The 20,987-nt window shown below is 49.7% G+C and overlaps 1 protein-coding gene across 1 annotated transcript in view; it reads right to left on the minus strand.

Moving 5' to 3' along the window:
• Window positions 1–20,987, minus strand: part of FMNL1 (formin like 1) — a 125,719-nt gene that overhangs the window by 35,963 nt on the left and 68,769 nt on the right. The window contains exons 5-10 of the mRNA XM_075350260.1: window positions 17,800–17,880; window positions 13,944–14,078; window positions 13,697–13,793; window positions 2,004–2,080; window positions 1,504–1,597; window positions 1,355–1,429 (exon numbers count right to left, since the gene is read on the minus strand). Of these exons, the coding sequence (XP_075206375.1) occupies window positions 1,355–1,429; window positions 1,504–1,597; window positions 2,004–2,080; window positions 13,697–13,793; window positions 13,944–14,078; window positions 17,800–17,880 (559 nt within the window). The remainder of the gene's footprint in view (window positions 1–1,354; window positions 1,430–1,503; window positions 1,598–2,003; window positions 2,081–13,696; window positions 13,794–13,943; window positions 14,079–17,799; window positions 17,881–20,987) is intronic.

The following is a 20,987-nucleotide window of genomic DNA, read 5'->3' on the forward strand; positions in this document are numbered from 1 at the left end:
TGCTCCAATTCCTGAAACAAATCTGACCAGGTGTAGGTGGTCTAGTGTTTGATCTGTCAAAGCTGGCATAGCTCTTTTAGAGTTACAGTTTCCTGTTGCAACTGTATATCCACTCCAGTCTTCTTCCCAAAGCCGAGCTGGTGGGGTTGGACATAGTGGCATCCGAAACCTGCTCCCTATGCCTCACTATGACCTGTTGGGTATGCCTATATGCTTCCCTGGTTGTGGAGCTCTTGGACGGTGCCTACGAACAGCATTCAGCTGCTGCTCCCCCCCAGATCGGCTGAGCTGAGTAGTATCCCATGGTTGCCACCAGTTGTGGAGACATGATGGTTAGGGGTGTTCTCATATGCTGACCTTGGTGTCTTTATAAAGACTGCACAGACAAGGGCTCATTCCACTGAATGCTCATACTTCTTCCCTATGGACTGAGCACTACTCAAACAATACAGGGTGAGTTTACCACACTCTGGTAATAATTTATTGGGTTCCCAACAGACAACAGCATATAGTACATTCCCAGCAAGAACATGAGATGGTGCAAGTCGCAGAATCTCACCCTTCCGCTGGCTTGTCGAGATTAGAACCTCAGTGACTTCAGGGCATCCAGGGCCACTACTCCAGCCAGCAGCATTCCACGTTGGGTGGGTGTCCACTGAGAGGAGATAGCGGCAAGCTTATGAAGCTGACCAAGCACAGCGAGGTATGTGGCCAGGTGACCAGATAGTCCCAACCTGAGTTCTCCAAATGAATTCAAGGACTTAGTGTTGGGTAGTGGAGCAGTTCTGTGAGCCACCAGCTGGAACCATGGTCCCTATTCTGAAGTCCTGTAGAATCACACTGGTGACCAGAGTAAATGCTGTTTTATGTTCCACAGCTCCCACTTCAGGCATTGTGTCCAACAGGATGAAGTGGGGGAGGGGGGTTGGAGGGGGGGGGAGATAAGCAAAGCTGTTACCTCATTGTTCACTAGTTCTATTAGACTGTATAATTGTCCTGCAAATGATGCAAACTAGTATATCGCACTCGATTGATGCAATCTGTACTCAGCATTCATTCCACAAATGAACATACAAAAAGGGCACCGGACAGTCTCACATGAAACAGTGGCTCATGTCCCTTGACTTGCTGAACAAAGGAATAATACTGTCATAATTAGAAACAGTTCACCCCCACACAATTGGCCAAAAATTCCTCATTGACTCTGAGTTGTCACAGAGGTATCTTGCAAGCAGTTCTCTAACCAGTGGTAGTACACACGGTAGGTTCACAATGCAGTTTTTTTTCCCTTGGGGAGGGATTGGGAAGAGGGGGTAGCAAAATTGGGCCCAATTTCACAGTTTCTAAAGCTCACCATGAAATCGATGTTGTATTCTTCGGTTCTGAAATATTCCATAAGCTTTTCAAACCTGGAGCTTTCATCACATACCTGTACAAAAATAAAGTTCAATATGCAGAATAGAAATTTTAATATAGGACTACACAGATGCCTCTTCTTCCTACCTCCTTAAAGTAGTTGAAAGCTGAGAGAATTAACTCGTGTCCTCCACGAACTAGACACACCGCTGCCAACAGCTCCAGAACCAGGGCCTTAGTGCTAGAAATTATATAGATAATTGTTAGTAGAAACATTCTCTGCTACTGACAGAGTTATGTATGAATTTGGTCCAAAAACAGTGGCCAACATTGTGACTGGTATCACAGCTCACCACTACTCACTTTCATAAAGCTGAGATGTAATACCAGACAACCTATGCTACTGCGTTTCACTGTTTCTCAAAAAATGACAGAAATCTGTCCATTTCTTCAAGGGGTTGTCTATCCAAATGAAATTTATGAAAACGCTCATTGTATTCTAAAAACATGTCCTACTCTCACAATGACAGAAAAGACCAATTTGTGATCTGAAACACATCAGGTCTCAACTAGGTCTAGGTTTTGAACCATGACCCTACATAATATTACTTTTTATTATAGTTTAAAACATTTTTGCTTTCACTCACCGGGCATTCTTGTTGGTGAGGCTGAGAGTAATCTGGTTGACGCAGGATGAGTGTGACATAACCATGCTGAATCCCAACTGAAAGTGAAGAAAAATGAGGCTATGAGATCAATATATATCTGGGACACTAATCTGGTTATTTTCCCACATAGGTCCACACTTATTAGGATTTACGATTCTTAGGGGTACTTTGCACACTACGACATCGCAAGCCGAAGGCAGCAATGCCGAGCGCGATAGTCCCCGCCCCATCGCAGCAGCCATATCTTGTGATAGCTGCCGTAGCGAACATTATCGGTACGGCAGCTTCACATGCACATACCTGCCCTGCGACGTCGCTCTGGCCGGCGACCCGCCTCCTTCCTAAGGGGGCGGGTCGTGCGGCGTCACACGGCAGGCGGCCAATAGAAGCGGAGGGGTGGAGATGAGCGGGACGTAAATATCCCGTCCACCTCAGTCCTTCCGCATAGCCGGCGTGAGCCGCCGTGACGCAGGTACACTGAAGTTCCTCGCTCCTGCGGCTTCTCACACAGTGATGTGTGCTGCTGCAGGGGAACGAGGAACATCATACCATCGCTGCAGCGAAATTATGAAAATGTCGGACACTACACCAATGATACGATTACGACGCTTTTGCGCTCGTTAATCGTATCAAAAAGGATTCACATACTCCGATGTCGACAGCGACGCCGGATATGCGTCACTATCAATTTGACCCCACCGACATCGCAGCTGCGATGTCGTAGTGTGCAAAGTATCCCTTATTCGAAGTTGCAACTTTTTGGTGCGGTTTGCAATAAATCTGGTGCAAACTACATGACATTTCCAGGAGGGATTTTCCGGTCGTTGATTCCTATATTATTCCCAAATTACCCTTACCCGGAATCAATAAATCACGGACACTGCTTGCGACTTGGTAAAATATGGCCACAGCAGCCCTTTATTGCCTATTGTTTACACACTAACACAAGGGGGCGCCGTCCAACGGGCGTCCCCAACATTTAACAATAGGTAATACCATAATAATAATAATACAGTACGTAATACAATACGTAACCCTGGGTAGGCCCGGTCCAGAAACCACCTTCCACCACCAAAACATGATCCCTGGCCGCAACACACACCGGGCCGGAGATGAGGTATGAATCACCTACGGATCAATACCCCCCACCTTGCAGGACCCATGCCTGCAAGATCCCTGTAACCGGAGCCACTATATCCTACAAGTGACTCTCCAATCAAATAACATTATCCGTTAAACCGCCTCTGGACCAGACATACCCCCGCCATAAGTCCGGTCCAGAAGCCATACTCTACCACCAGAACACAATCCCTGGCCGCAACACACCGACCCAGAGATACGAGGCATTAATCACCTACGGATCAATACCCCAACCTTGCAGGACCCCATGCCTGCAAGATCCCTGTAACCAAAGCCACTGTATTCCGCAAGTGACTCTTCAATCACACAAACCGTCAGAAAACACGATCCCTGGCCGCAACACACCGAACCAGAGATACGAGGCATTAATCACCTATGGATCAATACCCCAACCTTGCAGGACCCCATGCCTGCAAGATCCCTGTAACCAAAGCCACTATATCCTACAAGTGACCCTTCAATCACACAACCGTCAGAAACACTATCCCTGGCCGCAACACACCGACCCAGAGATGGGGGCATTAATCACCTACGGATTAAAACCCCCCCAAGAAGCATCAAGTATCAACCGTGTCTCAAAACCTTACATTCCTCTTTACCTCCAACTCAATATTATCCCCGGCTGCAACCTCCAGCCCAGAGATATTTGGCATCAATCACCTACGGATCAATCCCCCATGTGCATAACAGTAACTGTGACCTCAAAACCTTAAAGCCCGTTAGCGACTTTAATCCAACAAAATCCCCGGGCTGCAACCAGCCCAGAGATAAGGGGTATTACTCACCTACGGATCAAAACCCCTATGCCTTGCAGAACCACGTGCTTGCACTGCACTTGGATCCAGAACCATGACCCCAACCAGAGACTCCTCCTGCGATTACCATTTCACCAAAATGGATCACTGACCATAACAATGGTCCCATATTTAAATGAGGTAAAAGTCACCAAAGGAGTAATACCCTTACCCAAACCAAAAACACCCGTACTTTCAATTACCTATCACCTGGGGCACTATAGCCACCTGTGACTCCCTGGCAACCATCAACTCCTTAATATATAATCCTTGGCAACAACCCTGACCCATATATAAGGCATTGATCACCAACGGAGCAATACCTCCTCCCTGCAGACAACCTTGTACCTGCAGGTCACCAGTACCGGAGCCACTGTACCTTCCCCAGTGGCTCTCCATCCAAACACCAGTAACAATTAGAGCTCCTCTGGACCAGACCTACCCCCGCTGCTGTGACAAAGAACATAATCCCCATTATTTATGCTGACCATACACATATACATCATACACATCATATACATATACATATATTCCCACATTACCCCCATCTTATTCACCCACTTCCAAGAATCCCAAATGACAATATACATCACAATCCACAAAGAAATCTCTTTTCTTTTGTTTTTTTTTTTCGTTTTATTTTATACACGACACTTTCTCCAATCCTTTCTTTTCTCATTTTTTTTTTTTTTTTGTTGTAATGGCTCTTAAAATTGAATAATTATACATGCATATAAACACACCAATAATAACAATACACAATAGAAGGGAGGGTGGGTGGGAAGCTGTCATCCAGGAAGTGCAAGAGGAGGTGATTGACTCCCACCTCCTATCATATACACCATGAAGCTCCCTCCTTTCCTTCCACCACACTCCACCCCCTAACCAATCACCTACTTTTCCTCATTCCTAAACAAACCAACACTGTTTAACCCCATCAACTCCCTACCCTCCGGGCTGTCATGTCGCCCCTACACCCTATGGGTTCCATGGCTTTCTTGACATTTCCAGGAGGGATTTTCCGGTCGTTGATTCCTATATTATTCCCAAATTACCCTTACCCGGAATCAATAAATCACGGACACTGCTTGCGACTTGGTAAAATATGGCCACAGCAGCCCTTTATTGCCTATTGTTTACACACTAACACAAGGGGGCGCCGTCCAACGGGCGTCCCCAACATTTAACAATAGGTAATACCATAATAATAATAATACAGTACGTAATACAATACCTAACCCTGGGTAGGCCCGGTCCAGAAACCACCTTCCACCACCAAAACATGATCCCTGGCCGCAACACACACCGGGCCGGAGATGAGGTATGAATCACCTACGGATCAATACCCCCCACCTTGCAGGACCCATGCCTGCAAGATTCCTGTAACCGGAGCCACTATATCCTTCAAGTGACTCTCCAATCAAATAACATTATCCGTTAAACCGCCTCTGGACCAGACCTACCCCTGCCACAGAACAGGCCACGTGACACCTTGCGTGACCTGGACCCCCACACACCCAACGCTTGCTCCCCCAACTTGCAAGCCAAACCAACCATTAAAACCTTTCCATCTATCACTTAAACTTTGAGCATCCAATATATGCACCAGCCAGCGTACCCAGTCCACCTTACTGCACCGCACTCCCCTGATCCTTGGTGGCAAGAGCCACCGGGTCCCTGTGACGGCCACTCAGGCCCACCATGCCACAAGCTCCCAACCTATACCGGAATACACACCATGCCCCGCTGGCCTTATTATAACCAATTAAATGCAGTACCGACTGTACCATCATCCTCCCCAGTACCGACCAAAGAACCACTGTACAGTCACCCTGTACAGTCAGTCCTCCTCCTGTCTCCAGCTGAATTCAACCACCACTGGGGTTGAGATACAACAACAGGATGACACTCACACTGCTTATGCTACTGGGTCACTTTGCACCCCAAACCTAGTTCTCCCAGGAAACCGCTAAAGTGAAACCCCGCTGTAAAACGACTGCAATCCATAGCCTTGAAATTTCCCCTACAGCTGACCTTGCAGCTTCCCCAGAGCCAAATATCACTACCGGCCTCCCCTGACCGATTTATTCCGCCATCACACCCTCTGACAACAACAGAGGCTCGAGCTGTCTTCCCCAGAAAATCCCAAAATCTTCCCACATACTCAACTACCACACTAATGGACCTTCTTCATCCGAAATCAGGCCCACTTAATTTCAACGAGGCCCACACGGCCTAACGGAACCATGCTCCACCCCAAAATTAACACGGCCTCAAAAAACAAAACAACCGCAACCATCGCCCTGTACCCCTTACTGAGTCGAAGATATTGAAGCATTACCTTCGATCCCAAGGTCCCCAACAACACCTCCAACCATAATGCATAGTCCGCTTGCCTCCGCAAACTGGACCACGACAAGCTCCCTGTACTACAATGCCCACCGGAAAATTGCAGCCACAGCACTGGCCCGATTGACTCCATATGCAACTATGGGCATCAGGAGACACAACTTTACCAAACACCATGTCCGGGCCTTTTGATCTCAAGGAAAACCTTGTGACACGCAACCCCCTTTGAGCTCTCATATTACACCCCAAGATAAATTAAAACCTTGGCCACACCATAGTATCCGCTCAAAGCCGACCACCGAGGGGCGTACCACTATTTTCCCGTAACGCACAACTGCACCTTCAAACCAAATACCTTCGTGCCGGGAGACCGGAGTGTGTCGCCCTGGGCAAGCCAGGGGACACAGGTCACACACCACCACACCCCACATCCCAGGTAGGAACAACAAGGCTAACCACAAATCCTTGTTGCCTTCCTCCAGGAGTCTGATGATGCACACCAGGGGGTGGGCCAGGCGGTTGGCTCCGCCCACCGAGGAGCTCACAGCTCTGGAGGCGGGAAAACCAGGCAGTCCAGTGAGGGACATGAGAGAGTAAACAGCAGAGTAGCCCAGGCAGGGCTTGAGTAAACAACTGAGTCTAGTCAGGGAGGAAGAAGTGAAAGGAGTAAACAAGTAGCAAAGTGGTAAAGGAGGAAAGCAAGTGAGGTGACAAGAAGGAAGGAAAGCCTGAAGGGTCCAGCTTTGTGTAGGGCCAGGTCAGCAAGGTCAGCAACGGCAGTGACTGTCTGGAGGGGGACCGTTTGGAAGTTCCTGGAAGGACCCCGTTGGCTGTGTGCCCGGCGGTCTGGGGCAGTGTTCCGAAGGACAGTCAGCACCAGGGCAGGGGCCTCTCGGACCCCGGCAAGGCTAGGAGTCGCCAAATTTGCCGAATCCGTCAGTGAAGGGGACGTAGATCCCCCAACAACCAAGTCCCGATTGAAGGCAACAGCCCAGCCAGTATAGAAGAGACACCGCCACCGCCAAGGCACCCGTTTCTTAGGGTCAGCGCCTGCGGGCAAAGAGTAGAGCTACCCCGGTCCAGCTTGAAGCCGGGGAGCGGGTTACCGGTGGGGACCCATCGCAACCAACCAGTACATCAAGGTGCCAGGAAAAGGGACATCACCGTCACCTACCGGGAGAGCAAGTGCAGCCGTCCGTGGGACCGTCTATCCACCGTTTGGTTTACCGTAAAAACTGTGTCACGTCTCAGGCTGAGTGAGTACCACAGTGCCGCAAGGCACAGCGCTGCCCCCGCGTCCCTGCGCCCACCAGGCCCTGCACCTCCATTTCCATCACCGGGCCCCGGGATCACCAACCCCTACCCACGGAGGGGCAACACAACACCTGGCTGCTACGCATCACCATCCCCGGGAGCCCCGTATAGAGCAGCGGTGGTGAAATCACCACAACCGTGGGTGGCGTCACGGACAATAATCATCCCTACACCCAACAACCCCCTTTCACTCACGGGCGAGGAGTGTCGCTCGAGAAACCCCGGGATCCGGCCCACAGCTCGAGCCACCACTGAGCAGCTGCCGGACCCGAGCAGAAGGGGTGAGCGTAGTGTGCCGACACCCTCCTCCCCGCCCGCGACAACTTGGCGTCACGAACAGGATCTTACCGCTCTGCCGTCTGGTAGAGGTGCGCCTTGTTACCGCCGGAGGTATCCGGCAGAAAAATTTCAGAAGCCGCCATCTTTGGCGCGAAAAGTTCCTGCTCGAGCGTCTTCTCGAGCAGTAGAGGCGCGAAGACCAAAACCCCGCCCCGAGAGAGGAGGGGCCGGAAAGAGCTAAGGGGGACGCGATGGCGGCTGGACGCATGTAGCTGCGGCTATAAAAGCAGGGACGCCAGGACTCTGCAGCGATACCAGGTTCCTGGAAGGCACGATTGCCAAGATGTACGACCCAACTCCCAACGAGGAAGCCCCTGCGCCCGGCACGGCGACGTGGTTGAGGGACCGGACTGTCCCGCTGAGTAATCGTCTGCAGGCTCATATGCAACTCCTCTTGGAGGAGTGGGAGACCGACATGGCGGATGTGGTGGCTGCTATGTGGAGACGCGAGGCAGAAGAGGATTTGGAGGAGCGGGTAAGCGACCCACGCCCCTGTATTCCTGAGGGATCGGCCGTTGGAGCTGAGGGGCCCGGCCGGCTTCCGCTCACCCTGCCTCTCTCCCCGCTACCCGTAATAGCTGCTGCCGCCCTGCCATTAGGCTCGCTACCTGCCCAACCGGTAGCGATACCCTGCCCAGCCACTCCGGCGGACCAGCCGGCTGCAGACGTCCGGGACGTCCCTGAAGTAAACCAGGGGGAACCGCTAGAACCGCGGCCCCTTAACAGCATGGTGCCAGAAATCACCGTAGAGACTGTGCCAGACCCTGAGCCCGAGACCGTGGCCTGGATGAAGGCCCGGGTGATGCAGTTCCACCAGCGTCAGCAGGATCAGATCTTCCGGATGATGGAGCAGTGGACCAACGAGGTGGAGGAGCTGCTTACAACTGCCCCGAGGTACGGAGGGGGAATGGATGTAGCAGAACCGACTGGTGACCCACGTCCCTATGTCCTACCAGGACCGGCCGCTGCGGCTGAGGGGCCCGGCCTAGTCTCGGCCTATGCATCACCCTTGCCGTTACTTATGAGGCGCCTTAATGTCAGCTCGCCTAATCTGATGCTCCGTGCTACCGCAGAAGGGGCTGAAGTGCTGGATGTGGGAGGCCAGGAGGCTGCGACAGCTGGCGGCAACCCGCCTGGCGCAGAAACACGAGATGACGACTCTGGCCCTAGTCCCGGGTCTGCTGCTGAGTTTGAAGAGGCAAGTGAGCGTTCCCGCTATGTAGGGGACCCCGTGGTTGTCCATACCCCGCGTGCCGGTGGAAATGGGTACCGGTGCCCCTGTCACCGCAGGCATGTCAGTGCATGTTTGATGTGCCGATGGCAGAGGACGGGCCCGCCTCAGCAGAAAAGTACCAGTAGGGCAGCAGATGCCCGCTGCAGCAGTCCCCGTTGGGACCACCACTCAGTTTGAAGTTTGAAAAGTTTTGAAAAATGATGAAAAATGATTACCGAACAGTAACCAGATTTGCTCTTTGTGATTAGCAACCGGCTGGAGCCGGCACCGTTGTCCCCGTGGGGACCGTTTAAAAGTATGCATGGGAACTATCCATGGACAAGCCCGTGAACTTGCAGGGCACCACAAACGTTAAGTGGCTTGTAAATATGTTGGTTACCGTTACCGTTTCCGCAGTGCCGCCTCCGGAGAGGCAGGTTGGAGGGAGGGCCCTGAGCAGAGCAGGCTGGGGCCCAGCCACCAAAGGAACCGGTGGCCACCCTCTGGAGGGGAAGGACAGATCCCGCTCGGGTACCGTGTGCTGGACTGTGGGTCAAGGGGTGCTGCCTGGGTTTTAGGGGCAGCATCAGGGCCAGGTTGCTTGGGTGGGAGAGAGCGGAAACCGTAACCGTAAACCGTTTGCAACGTTTAAGCATGTGCCTCCCGTCTTGGGAAGAGTTATTAAAAATGTTATTTATGTTTTCTTAACCTTGTTACCCCCTTTTTACAGAAAAATAAAACCGGTGATGGACGGCAGCCCGCGGACGGTCTGCATTTTGCTAAGGGGGAATGTGTCGCCCTGGGCAAGCCAGGGGACACAGGTCACACACCACCACACCCCACATCCCAGGTAGGAACAACAAGGCTAACCACAAATCCTTGTTGCCTTCCTCCAGGAGTCTGATGATGCACACCAGGGGGTGGGCCAGGCGGTTGGCTCCGCCCACCGAGGAGCTCACAGCTCTGGAGGCGGGAAAACCAGGCAGTCCAGTGAGGGACATGAGAGAGTAAACAGCAGAGTAGCCCAGGCAGGGCTTGAGTAAACAACTGAGTCTAGTCAGGGAGGAAGAAGTGAAAGGAGTAAACAAGTAGCAAAGTGGTAAAGGAGGAAAGCAAGTGAGGTGACAAGAAGGAAGGAAAGCCTGAAGGGTCCAGCTTTGTGTAGGGCCAGGTCAGCAAGGTCAGCAGCGGCGGTGACTGTCTGGAGGGGGACCGTTTGGAAGTTCCTGGAAGCACCCCGTTGGCTGTGTGCCCGGCGGTCTGGAGCAGTGTTCCGAAGGACAGTCAGCACCAGGGCAGGGGCCTCTCGGACCCCAGCAAGGCTAGGAGTCGCCAAATTTGCCGAATCCGTCAGTGAAGGGGACGTAGATCCCCCAACAACCAAGTCCCGATTGGAGGCAACAGCCCAGCCAGTATAGAAGAGACACCGCCACCGCCAAGGCACCCGTTTCTTAGGGTCAGCGCCTGCGGGCAAAGAGTAGAGCTCCCCCGGTCCAGCTTGAAGCCGGGGAGCGGGTTACCGGTGGGGACCCATCGCAACCAACCAGTACATCAAGGTGCCAGGAAAAGGGACATCACCGTCACCTACCGGGAGAGCAAGTGCAGCCGTCCGTGGGACCGTCTATCCAGCCGTTTGGTTTACCGTAAAAACTGTGTCACGTCTCAGGCTGAGTGAGTACCACAGTGCCGCAAGGCACAGCGCTGCCCCCGCGTCCCTGCGCCCACCAGGCCCTGCACCTCCATTTCCATCACCGGGCCCCGGGATCACCAACCCCTACCCACGGAGGGGCAACACAACACCTGGCTGCTACGCATCACCATCCCCGGGAGCCCCGTATAGAGCAGCGGTGGTGAAATCACCACAACCGTGGGTGGCGTCACGGACAATAATCATCCCTACACCCAACAACCCCCTTTCACTCACGGGCGAGGAGTGTCGCTCGAGAAACCCTGGGATCCGGCCCACAGCTCGAGCCACCACTGAGCAGCTGCCGGACCCGAGCAGAAGGGGTGAGCGTAGTGTGCCGACACCCTCCTCCCCGCCCGCGACAGGAGCACCACGACTCCCTAAGCAAACCCTTACCCAGATGCCCATACCTACCACCGGGCCAAGCATTCCTTTTTTTTTTTTTTAAATTGTATATGAATATTAAATAGACTCCACCAGCCCACAGATGCCAGGAGTCCACCCATGCAAAACACCCAATAATACCAGATGGCCCTAAGCTATCCGACTTACACTCTATGCACCACAAGTACCCAATCCTCTAGTCCAAACCATAACTCGCATAGTCCCCACCCGTAATCACGGCTGTCCGAAGAACTCCATTATTCAGTCCGCAGCCCACCATTGCTGATTAACCGAGTTCACCCACAGCAGCCCAAAGCTGCCCAGCACCTACATTGACACCAATTCAGTCACGCTGGACTCAACATTCCTCCCAGCACCAACCTCCACAATGGGATAACATGCTGACTAGCCACAAATTAACCCCATGTTACCATTGATGCGGTTGCAAACCTACAAACCCATTACAGCAACCAACACTTCACCTTCTCCTACATTTCCGCTCTCCTTTATTCACTTATCCACAGCAACCCTCGCACCATACCGGGGCCCCGCACCTACACATCACTCACAAAAACCCCCTGAAAACTCCTCGCACACACCGTACCACGGGACCCCTCGCCCCTTTACCTTACCCACCATAATTCATCCAATAAGAACCACCATGCATCAGAAGATTAATAATGAAACACCCCAGCAAACCTTCAATAACTGCGCCGTCTCACCCGCTCACATGTGCCGCAATCTTCAGCCCCCTTAACCAAGTCTCACAAGACCTAAACTGCGGTAAACGCCGAACCTCGCCATCCCCAACCTGCAACTGTAACCACTGGACCTGACGCCACCTGCACCCTCACGGTCCCGCTGCCATGAGACCACCCCGTCCGTAACTCTGCCCCTGGCCTCCAGAACAACCAACCGACCTATGAACTAACCACATGCTCCAAAACCCCCCCAGCTGCTACCCATATCTCCAGACACTACTCCACTACAGCGACTGTCCCCCCACCACTACAATAAGGCTGAAACTTAAATTGATTACCGCGCCAGGCTGCCTCCAGAGGACGCCCTCAGATCAGCCGTCACCGTCCTTTTCGCCAGTCGTCCGTCGCTGATCCCGGGACAGTCCCTCAAGCTGCAGGCACCGAATGCCCGCCGGGTTCGCCCCCTGACGCCAGGAGCACCATGTCCACATGCCCTGTTTGGGCCGATTGTCGCCTCCATAATGCTGGGTGCTCCCCTCCTGGGGGAAGCCGCTACTGATGAGAGCTGCACCCTTGTCCCAATGCCTGCTCCAGGATAGACAGCAGGCCTCCTGTCTCCTCCTTGTCGCCACCTGCTGCGCCCAGTCCTCCGGTCCCGATGATCCAGCCACACAGGTGAGGTGACCCTGCAGGCGCCTCCTGTCTCCTCCTCGCTGCCGCCTACTGCGCCCAGTCCTCCGGTCCCGATAATCCAGCCACACAGGTGAGGTGACCCTGCAGGCGCCTCCTGTCTCCTCCTCGCCGCCGCCTACTGCGCCCAGTCCTCCGGTCCCGATAATCCAGCCACACAGGTGAGGTGACCCTGCAGGCGCCTCCTGTCTCCTCCTCGCCGCTGCCTTCTGCGCCCAGTCCTCCGGTCCCGATAATCCAAGCCACACAGGTGAGGTGACCCTGTAGGCAGCCGTCCTCCGCCCCCCCCGCGGAGGGAGGGGGGGTGTTGTCCATCCAAGGCCGCTGGGCACGCTCCCTGCCGGGAGCGGCCGCATCGCTCAAAAAATCCAGCCTGAGGCCTCACACCGGAAGTAGGCCCCCGGGCTGGACACGCCCCATTTTCGGCCGTCGCGGCCCTGCAGGAGATTCCTCCCGACAGCAAGAGCGGGCGCTGCAAGCTACCGCTGCCCACCCAGCTGCGGAGGGTCCCCACGGGAGTGGGGGCTCTCACGTTGTCCTCCTCACCCCCACCTTCCCCAAAAGACCCCAGCGAGTCCTGAAACTGCCAGCACTACAGCAAAGAGGGGGGGGGAGGGGAAGGTGCCGAGGAGACACCCAGGCAGCCTGGGTGTAGGACTGCACTACCTGGGCGCCCTGCACTGCCATGCTGACCAGATCCGAGGATTCCTCAGGACATCATGATGGAGGTACCCCAGCCCGTCCAAGCTGCAGATCTGCGATGTCCGGATCCATCATGCTGGATGTCATGATGGAGATTCCCCAGCCCGTCCAAGCTGTCATCCAGGAAGTGCAAGAGGAGGTGATTGACTCCCACCTCCTATCATATACACCATGAAGCTCCCTCCTTTCCTTCCACCACACTCCACCCCCTAACCAATCACCTTCTTTTCCTCATTCCTAAACAAACCAACACTGTTTAACCCCATCAACTCCCTACCCTCCGGGCTGTCATGTCGCCCCTACACCCTATGGGTTCCATGGCTTTCTTGTCGCCACACGTGTATTTAAAATGTGCTTACCTGGTAGTTCATGATTGCCCGCAAGCACATGATACACACGTGTATATCATCCTTCATGTTGGCATGTCTGGAGTTTCTCATTGTGGCACGGTTATGTCTGTTATAGGATAGAGATTACAGTGGTAAATAATTTTCTACTGATACATATTCTTAATTCAGAACATCATTGCTTCTCTGTAGGACTGGCCAACAACCTTAGTGGTGAGGTGGAATCTGAGAAAAAAAAAGGACTATAATAACGTCATACTTGGTTGTCCGGTGTCGAGCTCTTGAAGGATTGTTCGAAGGGGAAGAACTTGCACTTTTGTTGATATCCTCCAGGGATCTCTGTAAGGATTTGTTTTTTTCGGGTGTGCCATTATCAGAGCTATCTATGTCATACCTATAAAAGATAATGGGTTACTAACAATATGCAAAGCAGTGTTCACTAAATATTTGGTGTATCTGGCTAGGAATTCTGGTGCATAGGTTGAACAGAGTCATAGGTCTCCATATACAGTACTCAACGATGCCAAGAGTGCCCCTTTGGCACCAGTCTTCAGATAAAAGTTGCTATTTTTGGAAAGGTATACAGTTGCATATATAATGGCTTCGCATTCAGTACCCATAATAGGAGATTTACTATGCACCAAATGTAACGCGTTTACACCTTTTGGATCAAACTTGATAGAAGGACAGACAAAGCTTAGAAACAGCAGTGCAAAGTGGATGAGTCATCTTTAGTATACTGATATTTTATAGAAAAATACACATGACGAGATCTTACAATTTAATTACTATATATATATATATATATATATATATATATATATATATATATATATATATATATATATATATATATATATATAGCACACGCATGTTGTTATAGACATATTTTTTATTGTTTTATTTCCTTTGTGTGTATTGGAATTGCAAAAAAAAAAAACTGAGGGGAAAAAAAGGCAAATTGGACATAATTTCACGCAAACCCTCAAAAATGGGCCTGACAAAATTGTTAGCACCCTCAACTTAATATTTGGTTGTACCCCTTTTGGAATAAATAACAGCAATCAATTACTTCCAATAACCACCAACAAGCTTCTTACATCTCTGAACTGGAATTTTAGAAAACTTTTTTTGCAAACTGCTCCAGGTCTCTCATATTTGAAGACGCCTTCTACCAATAGTAATTTTAGATCTCTCCACAGATGTTCAATGGGATTTAGATCCGAACTTTGTGTTGGCCACTTCAAAACGCTCCATCGCTTGGTTTCCATCCAGTGCTTCTTGTAGTATGTTTGGGGTCTTTGTCCTACTGGGAGACCCATGACCTAGGACACAAATCCAGCTTACTGACTCTCGGCACCACATTGCGACCCAAAATTCCTTAGTAATCTTAAGATTTTATGATGTGTTGCATAATCAAGGCACCCAGTACCAGTGGCAGCAAAAACACCCTCCAAAACATCTTTGAACCTCCACCTTACTTGACTGTAGGTACTATAGTCTTTTCTTTGTAGGCCTCATTCTATTTTTGGTGAACAGTAAAATTATGGGCTTTACTAAAAAGCTTTATTTAGTCTTATCTGACCACATGATGCTTCTTCAGAAAGATTTTGGCTTACTCATGCACATATTAGCAAACTGCTGCCTAGTTTTTTTGCCTCTGTGTCAGCAGTGGGGTCCTCGTGGGTGTCCTGTCATAGCATTTAATTTCATTCAAATGTCGAAGAATAGTTTTTGCTGACACTAATGCACCCTGAGCCTGCAGGACAACTTACATTTCTTTGGAACTTGATTGCGGCTGCTTATCCACCATCCGGACTATCCTGCATTGCAAGCTTTTCATCAATTTTTCTATGCCGTGCAGGGAGATTAGTTACAGTGCCATAGGTTGTAAACTTGTTAATTATGCTTTGCACTGTGGACAAAAACATCAGGATCTCTGTAGATGGACTTCTAACCTTGATATTACTTATATTTTTCATCAATTTTGGTTCTCATGTCCTTTCTGTTCTCCATGCTTAGTGTAGCACACAATGCAAAGATTAAGTCAACATCTCCCCTTTTTATCTGGTTTCAGCTGTGATTTTCATATTGCCCACACCGGTTACTTGCCACAGGCGAGTTTGAATGAGCATCACACGCTTCAACCAAAGTTGTTTACCCTCAATTTTGAAAAGGTACCAACAATTTAGTCTCACCCATTTTTTGTTTTTTTTTGTGTGAAATTATGTTCAATTAGAATTTTTTCTGTTGTTCCAATAGACACAAAGTAAATAAACATATGTATAACAAAACGTGCAATTGCAATAATTTTCTTGGAGAAGTACTTCACTTTTAGGAAGAATTTCAAGGGTGCCAACACAAAACCATCAGGGCCATAGGGTTGCAGGCAACCTCCTTGCATACCTTTAAAAAGGGGTCAGATATCTAAAGCTTTGCGGTATGCTGTGGGCCATTGGAATTGAGGGCCACAAGGAATTACCACCCTCACATTCAGTTCTCTTGATTCCTGTACAAAGCTCATTATTTATGAAATCTAACTACTGTAGATGTTGGATATATATTTTTTGTATACTTTCCAATACATTCTCCGATCGTTGGGTGAATTCTAAAAAACAAATGTGCTGCCCCCATGACAACCGACGGGCTGCTCGGACCCGGATCCACAGTGGCTCGAGGGGTCTCCGGGTCCGAGACTGGGTCGCGCGGCCACCTCGGAATAAAAAGGGGGTATGTTTCGGGTGGTGAATGGGATAATGTTCGTGACGCCACCCACGGAGTGTGGTAGCGTGAGGGACCACCGCTGCCATTTGGGTGGGAAGAGCCCGGGGACGATGGTGTGGCAGCTCGAGAAGTTAACCCCTCCGTGGGCAGGGGGAGTGATGTCCCGGGACTCGGTGGTGGATGGAGTGGGGAACCCGTCGGGGGTGTAGGGATATTGGGTACTCACACAGTCCAAAGTCACAGACGCTGACACCGGGTAAACCAAACTCTTGAATGCTCTGTGTCTGTTGGTCGAGCACGCTCGGTCCGTGCCCCTTTGGTGTTGCTGGTTGGTCTGAAGCCTTGTCCCTTTGCACTGTGTGTCTCTCGTGTGGATCCCTTTCACTTGAAATTACTCGGGTCCCGCTCACTTGCGTGGCTAGCAGGGTGAGCTTGCTCTCAGGGTTCATGCTTGGGATTTTCTGGACGGTTGTGGGAAGTCCTATCCCCCTCGTTGCGCTAGTACCCAGATTCTGGAGTGGGTGGGGAACGGTCCCTGAAGACTCCGTTCCCGTCGGGTGAATTACTGAGCTGCGTGAAGCCTCTTCCCAGCCTATGGTCCACGTACCCCGTCGTGTCCTGGCCCCTGCCCGGTTGTAGCACAAGGCAGCTGGCCTGCTCTCTGTAGCAGCACCGTACCCCCTGTCACTACCCCCTGCGACCGGGGTTCCAGCTCCTTCTGGCCAGGCCAACGTCTGGCACCTGGGACGGGTACAGGAGCCCAGTTCCACAGCGTGACCTGTCTTGTCCCCGCTGTATCACTGCTCAACTTCTACTCTCTACTGACATCTCTGCCCTCCCTCTTCCATCCCTCCATCTGGGTGGCCCTATTCCCTTCAAGCTGCCCAATGGGTGTTTGGTGGGTGTGGTGCAGAGTGTTCCTCAGGATTTATGTATACCTGTTGGTAGCAACACCAAAATGACAGGACCCGTTACCAAGGAGGGGCGGGTACCATGCAGAAGGTTAGATTGCACGGCACCCTTGTGACGACCTGATAGGCCAGGGCGTCACACAAACATTATCCTCTAAAACCTGAAGACTGCAGTTGGCCCTTTACAGAAGACCACTTGATTTCACCATGTTCTTCTGTAAAGGGCCAAGACTCCCTTGGTGCCACCTATTCCAAAACAAAGAATACAACCAGGATAAATTCATCCTGACGGGTCCTTATGCTAGGTCCTATCTTTTACAACAGCAGAGGACTTCCAACACTTGACAGTCACCACAGATGAAACCACTTATAAATATTGTAAATTATTACAAACCTATATCCAGAGTTCACAGTTATTACATGATAGATAAAATGAGAGAATGAGAATTAAAATGTAATTCAGAATATTTTTTTACTTACGGGAAGCCTTGAGCGTAGGATAGGTATTCCACTAAAGCATCCAGACCGCCAACCTCTTTGCTGAGAAATTCTTCCACCCATCTGTGATCAGAACCAAAATTTTTACATATTAAGTATGTATGGATGAAGGTTTATCAGGCTTTTTTACCTAGGGGTAACTTGTGCAATCCAGGCATATTTTTATATGTAAAACATCCCCGAGAATGTCCATATTGGAGTAACATCACATGTTTAGTGAACACGGTCTTACATTTTGTGCACCACAGAGGTACAGCTCACTAGTTTACAAGGTCACAACTGATAGGCCTGGCTGCACCTTGTAAAAAAATATAAAATGAGCAGAAAAATATAGAATATAAATGAGGTATTGGTTAATTTATTTACAGTATGTACTAGGTCCATCAATAATGACCTTGTAAACTAGGGGCCCGTCCCTCTGTGGTGCACTGAGTGCCAGGCAGTCCGCCTGACCGAATAGTAGGGGCATGTAATAGGCTGTTACCTGTGTGTGACTTGCGCCCCATTGCAAGTCTTATCTGTGTGTAATTCTAATATTGGACAATCGCTTCCTCCATGAACTGGTATGTGGAAAGGTGTTATTTCATCAGTATTCTGCACCTGCGTTACCTCCTTTATTAAGGGGATCTGTTACATCCTCTTTGTGCATTTGTTTTTTGTCACTTTGGCTGGTAAATATCTTCCCCATTTTGTTACTTTTATCTTACATAGTTTATAGCTTGTTTTCAAGGTGCTAGTCATCAGAGCTTGGCTGAGAAGCACAATAGATACAGTACATGCCAGGAGCAAAGTTAACTCTTAATATCCCAGTCAGTTCTATCCAGCCCATTCAGTTTAATACAGCTGCTCACATCTCTCGATCTTGATCTCCACTCCTGATCAAAGGGCTTTTATCACTCCTGCATAGTCACAACCCCACCTCCATCACCCAACATTGGCAGTCTCCAGAGCAGTTCTCCTAATCATGGCTGTCACTTTGCTGAGCTATTTACATGTTCAAGAGCCCGGTTTTCACTGTGTGTAAATGTAGTGATAACAGTGTAGACTCCAAACAAATACTGACATTCCATTAATGTGTTGTAGTAGCAAGGTGAATCTACTCACTAGCATTGTCATTTAAATAGAAGCAACGATGAAGTAAGGAGAGTGCAGAGCTCTGAGCTGCTCAAGAGAACTATAAAATATCCCTTAAATGGATGGAAATGTGTCAGTTGGCTATTAGTGTCGAGATATTGATGTAGGTAATGGAGCAATATACAGTGCTTCATATGTGTCTATAGTTCCATTTAAATGCCTCAGCCATAAAATATAACTGTCAGCCATAATTAAAGCTTCTTCAATGTAGTGATAATGAGATAACAGTGCAGACTCAGCTCCAGTCTACACAGGAGCTGCAAAACACAAGAAATGGCAGCCTGTTATACATTTTCCAGGGGCCAGTGTAAAAAAAACCCCCACAAACTATGTTCACTATAATATAATTTATGGATCATACGCTTTATTTAAATACTAGGAAGTAAAAGTAACAACCGAATAATGATCCACAGGTCTACTTTGCTTTTCAATAATATTGCGCAGTCAAGCTGCATGACTTTGCATTTAATTTTTTTCATAGGCCATTTGAATTAGTAAAGAAAATAAACATTAAGTGCACATATAAATCTCTCGACTTCCACATTGCACAAACAGCAATACTGCATGAAGCGGGAAGTTCCCTTATTGTAGAATTATTTTATTCCCCAAATTATGAAAATTATTTCAACAATCATGTGTCACGACTTTTCTTTTACCTTGTAAGAAAAATAAATCCCATGCTTTAACGGGTAGGTCTGTACACATATTGATGTTTTCCAGCAGAATTGTTAATACTGCTCTGGAGTATAACAAAGGCTGTAATACAGGACCAGTAATTGAAACGTAATGTGTGTACAAAATGTTTTCTAACTTAAAAGGGGTATTTGTCATAAAAGTCTGGCACTGTACTGTGAGTCTCATCTCTTCGACCTGCATCTATCTTGAGAATAGGGGCTCTCCTACATCTATCTTCTTTTGTATATAGAGAGTTGGCAGTGCTGCACGGCACCCTCATTTAACTGGGAACAGTTGCTAGACTACCATATTTTTTTGTAACTCTTATATAGTGGTGGTTAAAAATTTGCGACTCCTTCAGAATTTTCCATATATTTGTGCAGGATTAATCAACAATTACCAAAAAAAGTTTAGATAAGGCTCCTTTACTCACTGCAACATCGCTAGTGATATCGCTGTAACGTCGCTGGTTTTGTGACGTAATAGCGACCTCCTCAGGGACATTGCAGTGTGTGACACGCATCAGCACCCTGGTCCCCGCTGTGAGGTCGCTGATCCCTACAAATCGTTCAGGAACATTTTTTGGTTCTTTGTTTCCCGCTGCGCAGCATGCATTGGTATGTTTGACACCATTACAATGACATCATTAGCGACCCAGCCCATAGGCGTGCTATAGCGTTCCCTTTCCCGCCCCCTTACCTCCGATTGGTGGTCGCTGTTGCGTTCTGATTGGGCGGCTTTCACTGAATAGAATGCAACTTCAGTTCTTCCGTCCTTTGTTTCAAAGCTACCTTGTTCCTGAGCGTGCTGTTTTGCGGATCATTAGACAGTTCTCCAGTCTGCAATACTATAAAGCCTATACGGTAAGCATCATTTGATTGAAGCTGTATTGATGCTGTATAGATAAACCAGTGTGGAGTCGCCACACAGAGAACTCTGCAAAGATCCGCTAAGCAACAGAAGCTCAGGAACAAAGGATAAACAAGCGCGACTTTTGCCAATCTTTCCAAGCTCGGGGTCGCCAATAAGAACGCACTAGAGATCACCAATTGGAGCTGAGGGGGCATATAAAAAGGACACCTAGGTGGCTTCAGCGCCAAACACCACGCGCCTAACATGTGAGTCGTCAAATAGCTGCTGTGTGACACGTCCCCAACGACCAGCGAGGTCGTTCTGCAAGTCCATATCGCTGCTGCGTCGTTGGCCAGATCTGTCTGTTTGACAGCTCACCAGCGACTGTTTAAAGACTTTCCAGCGATCCCGGCCAGGTCGGAATCGCTGGTGGGATCGCTAGAAAGTCTCAGTGTGTAAGGGTACCTTCACACTTAGCGATGCAGCAGCGATCCGACCAGCGATCTGAC

Source organism: Anomaloglossus baeobatrachus, chromosome 5, assembly GCF_048569485.1.
Source record: "Anomaloglossus baeobatrachus isolate aAnoBae1 chromosome 5, aAnoBae1.hap1, whole genome shotgun sequence".
Taxonomy (NCBI): domain Eukaryota; kingdom Metazoa; phylum Chordata; class Amphibia; order Anura; family Aromobatidae; genus Anomaloglossus; species Anomaloglossus baeobatrachus.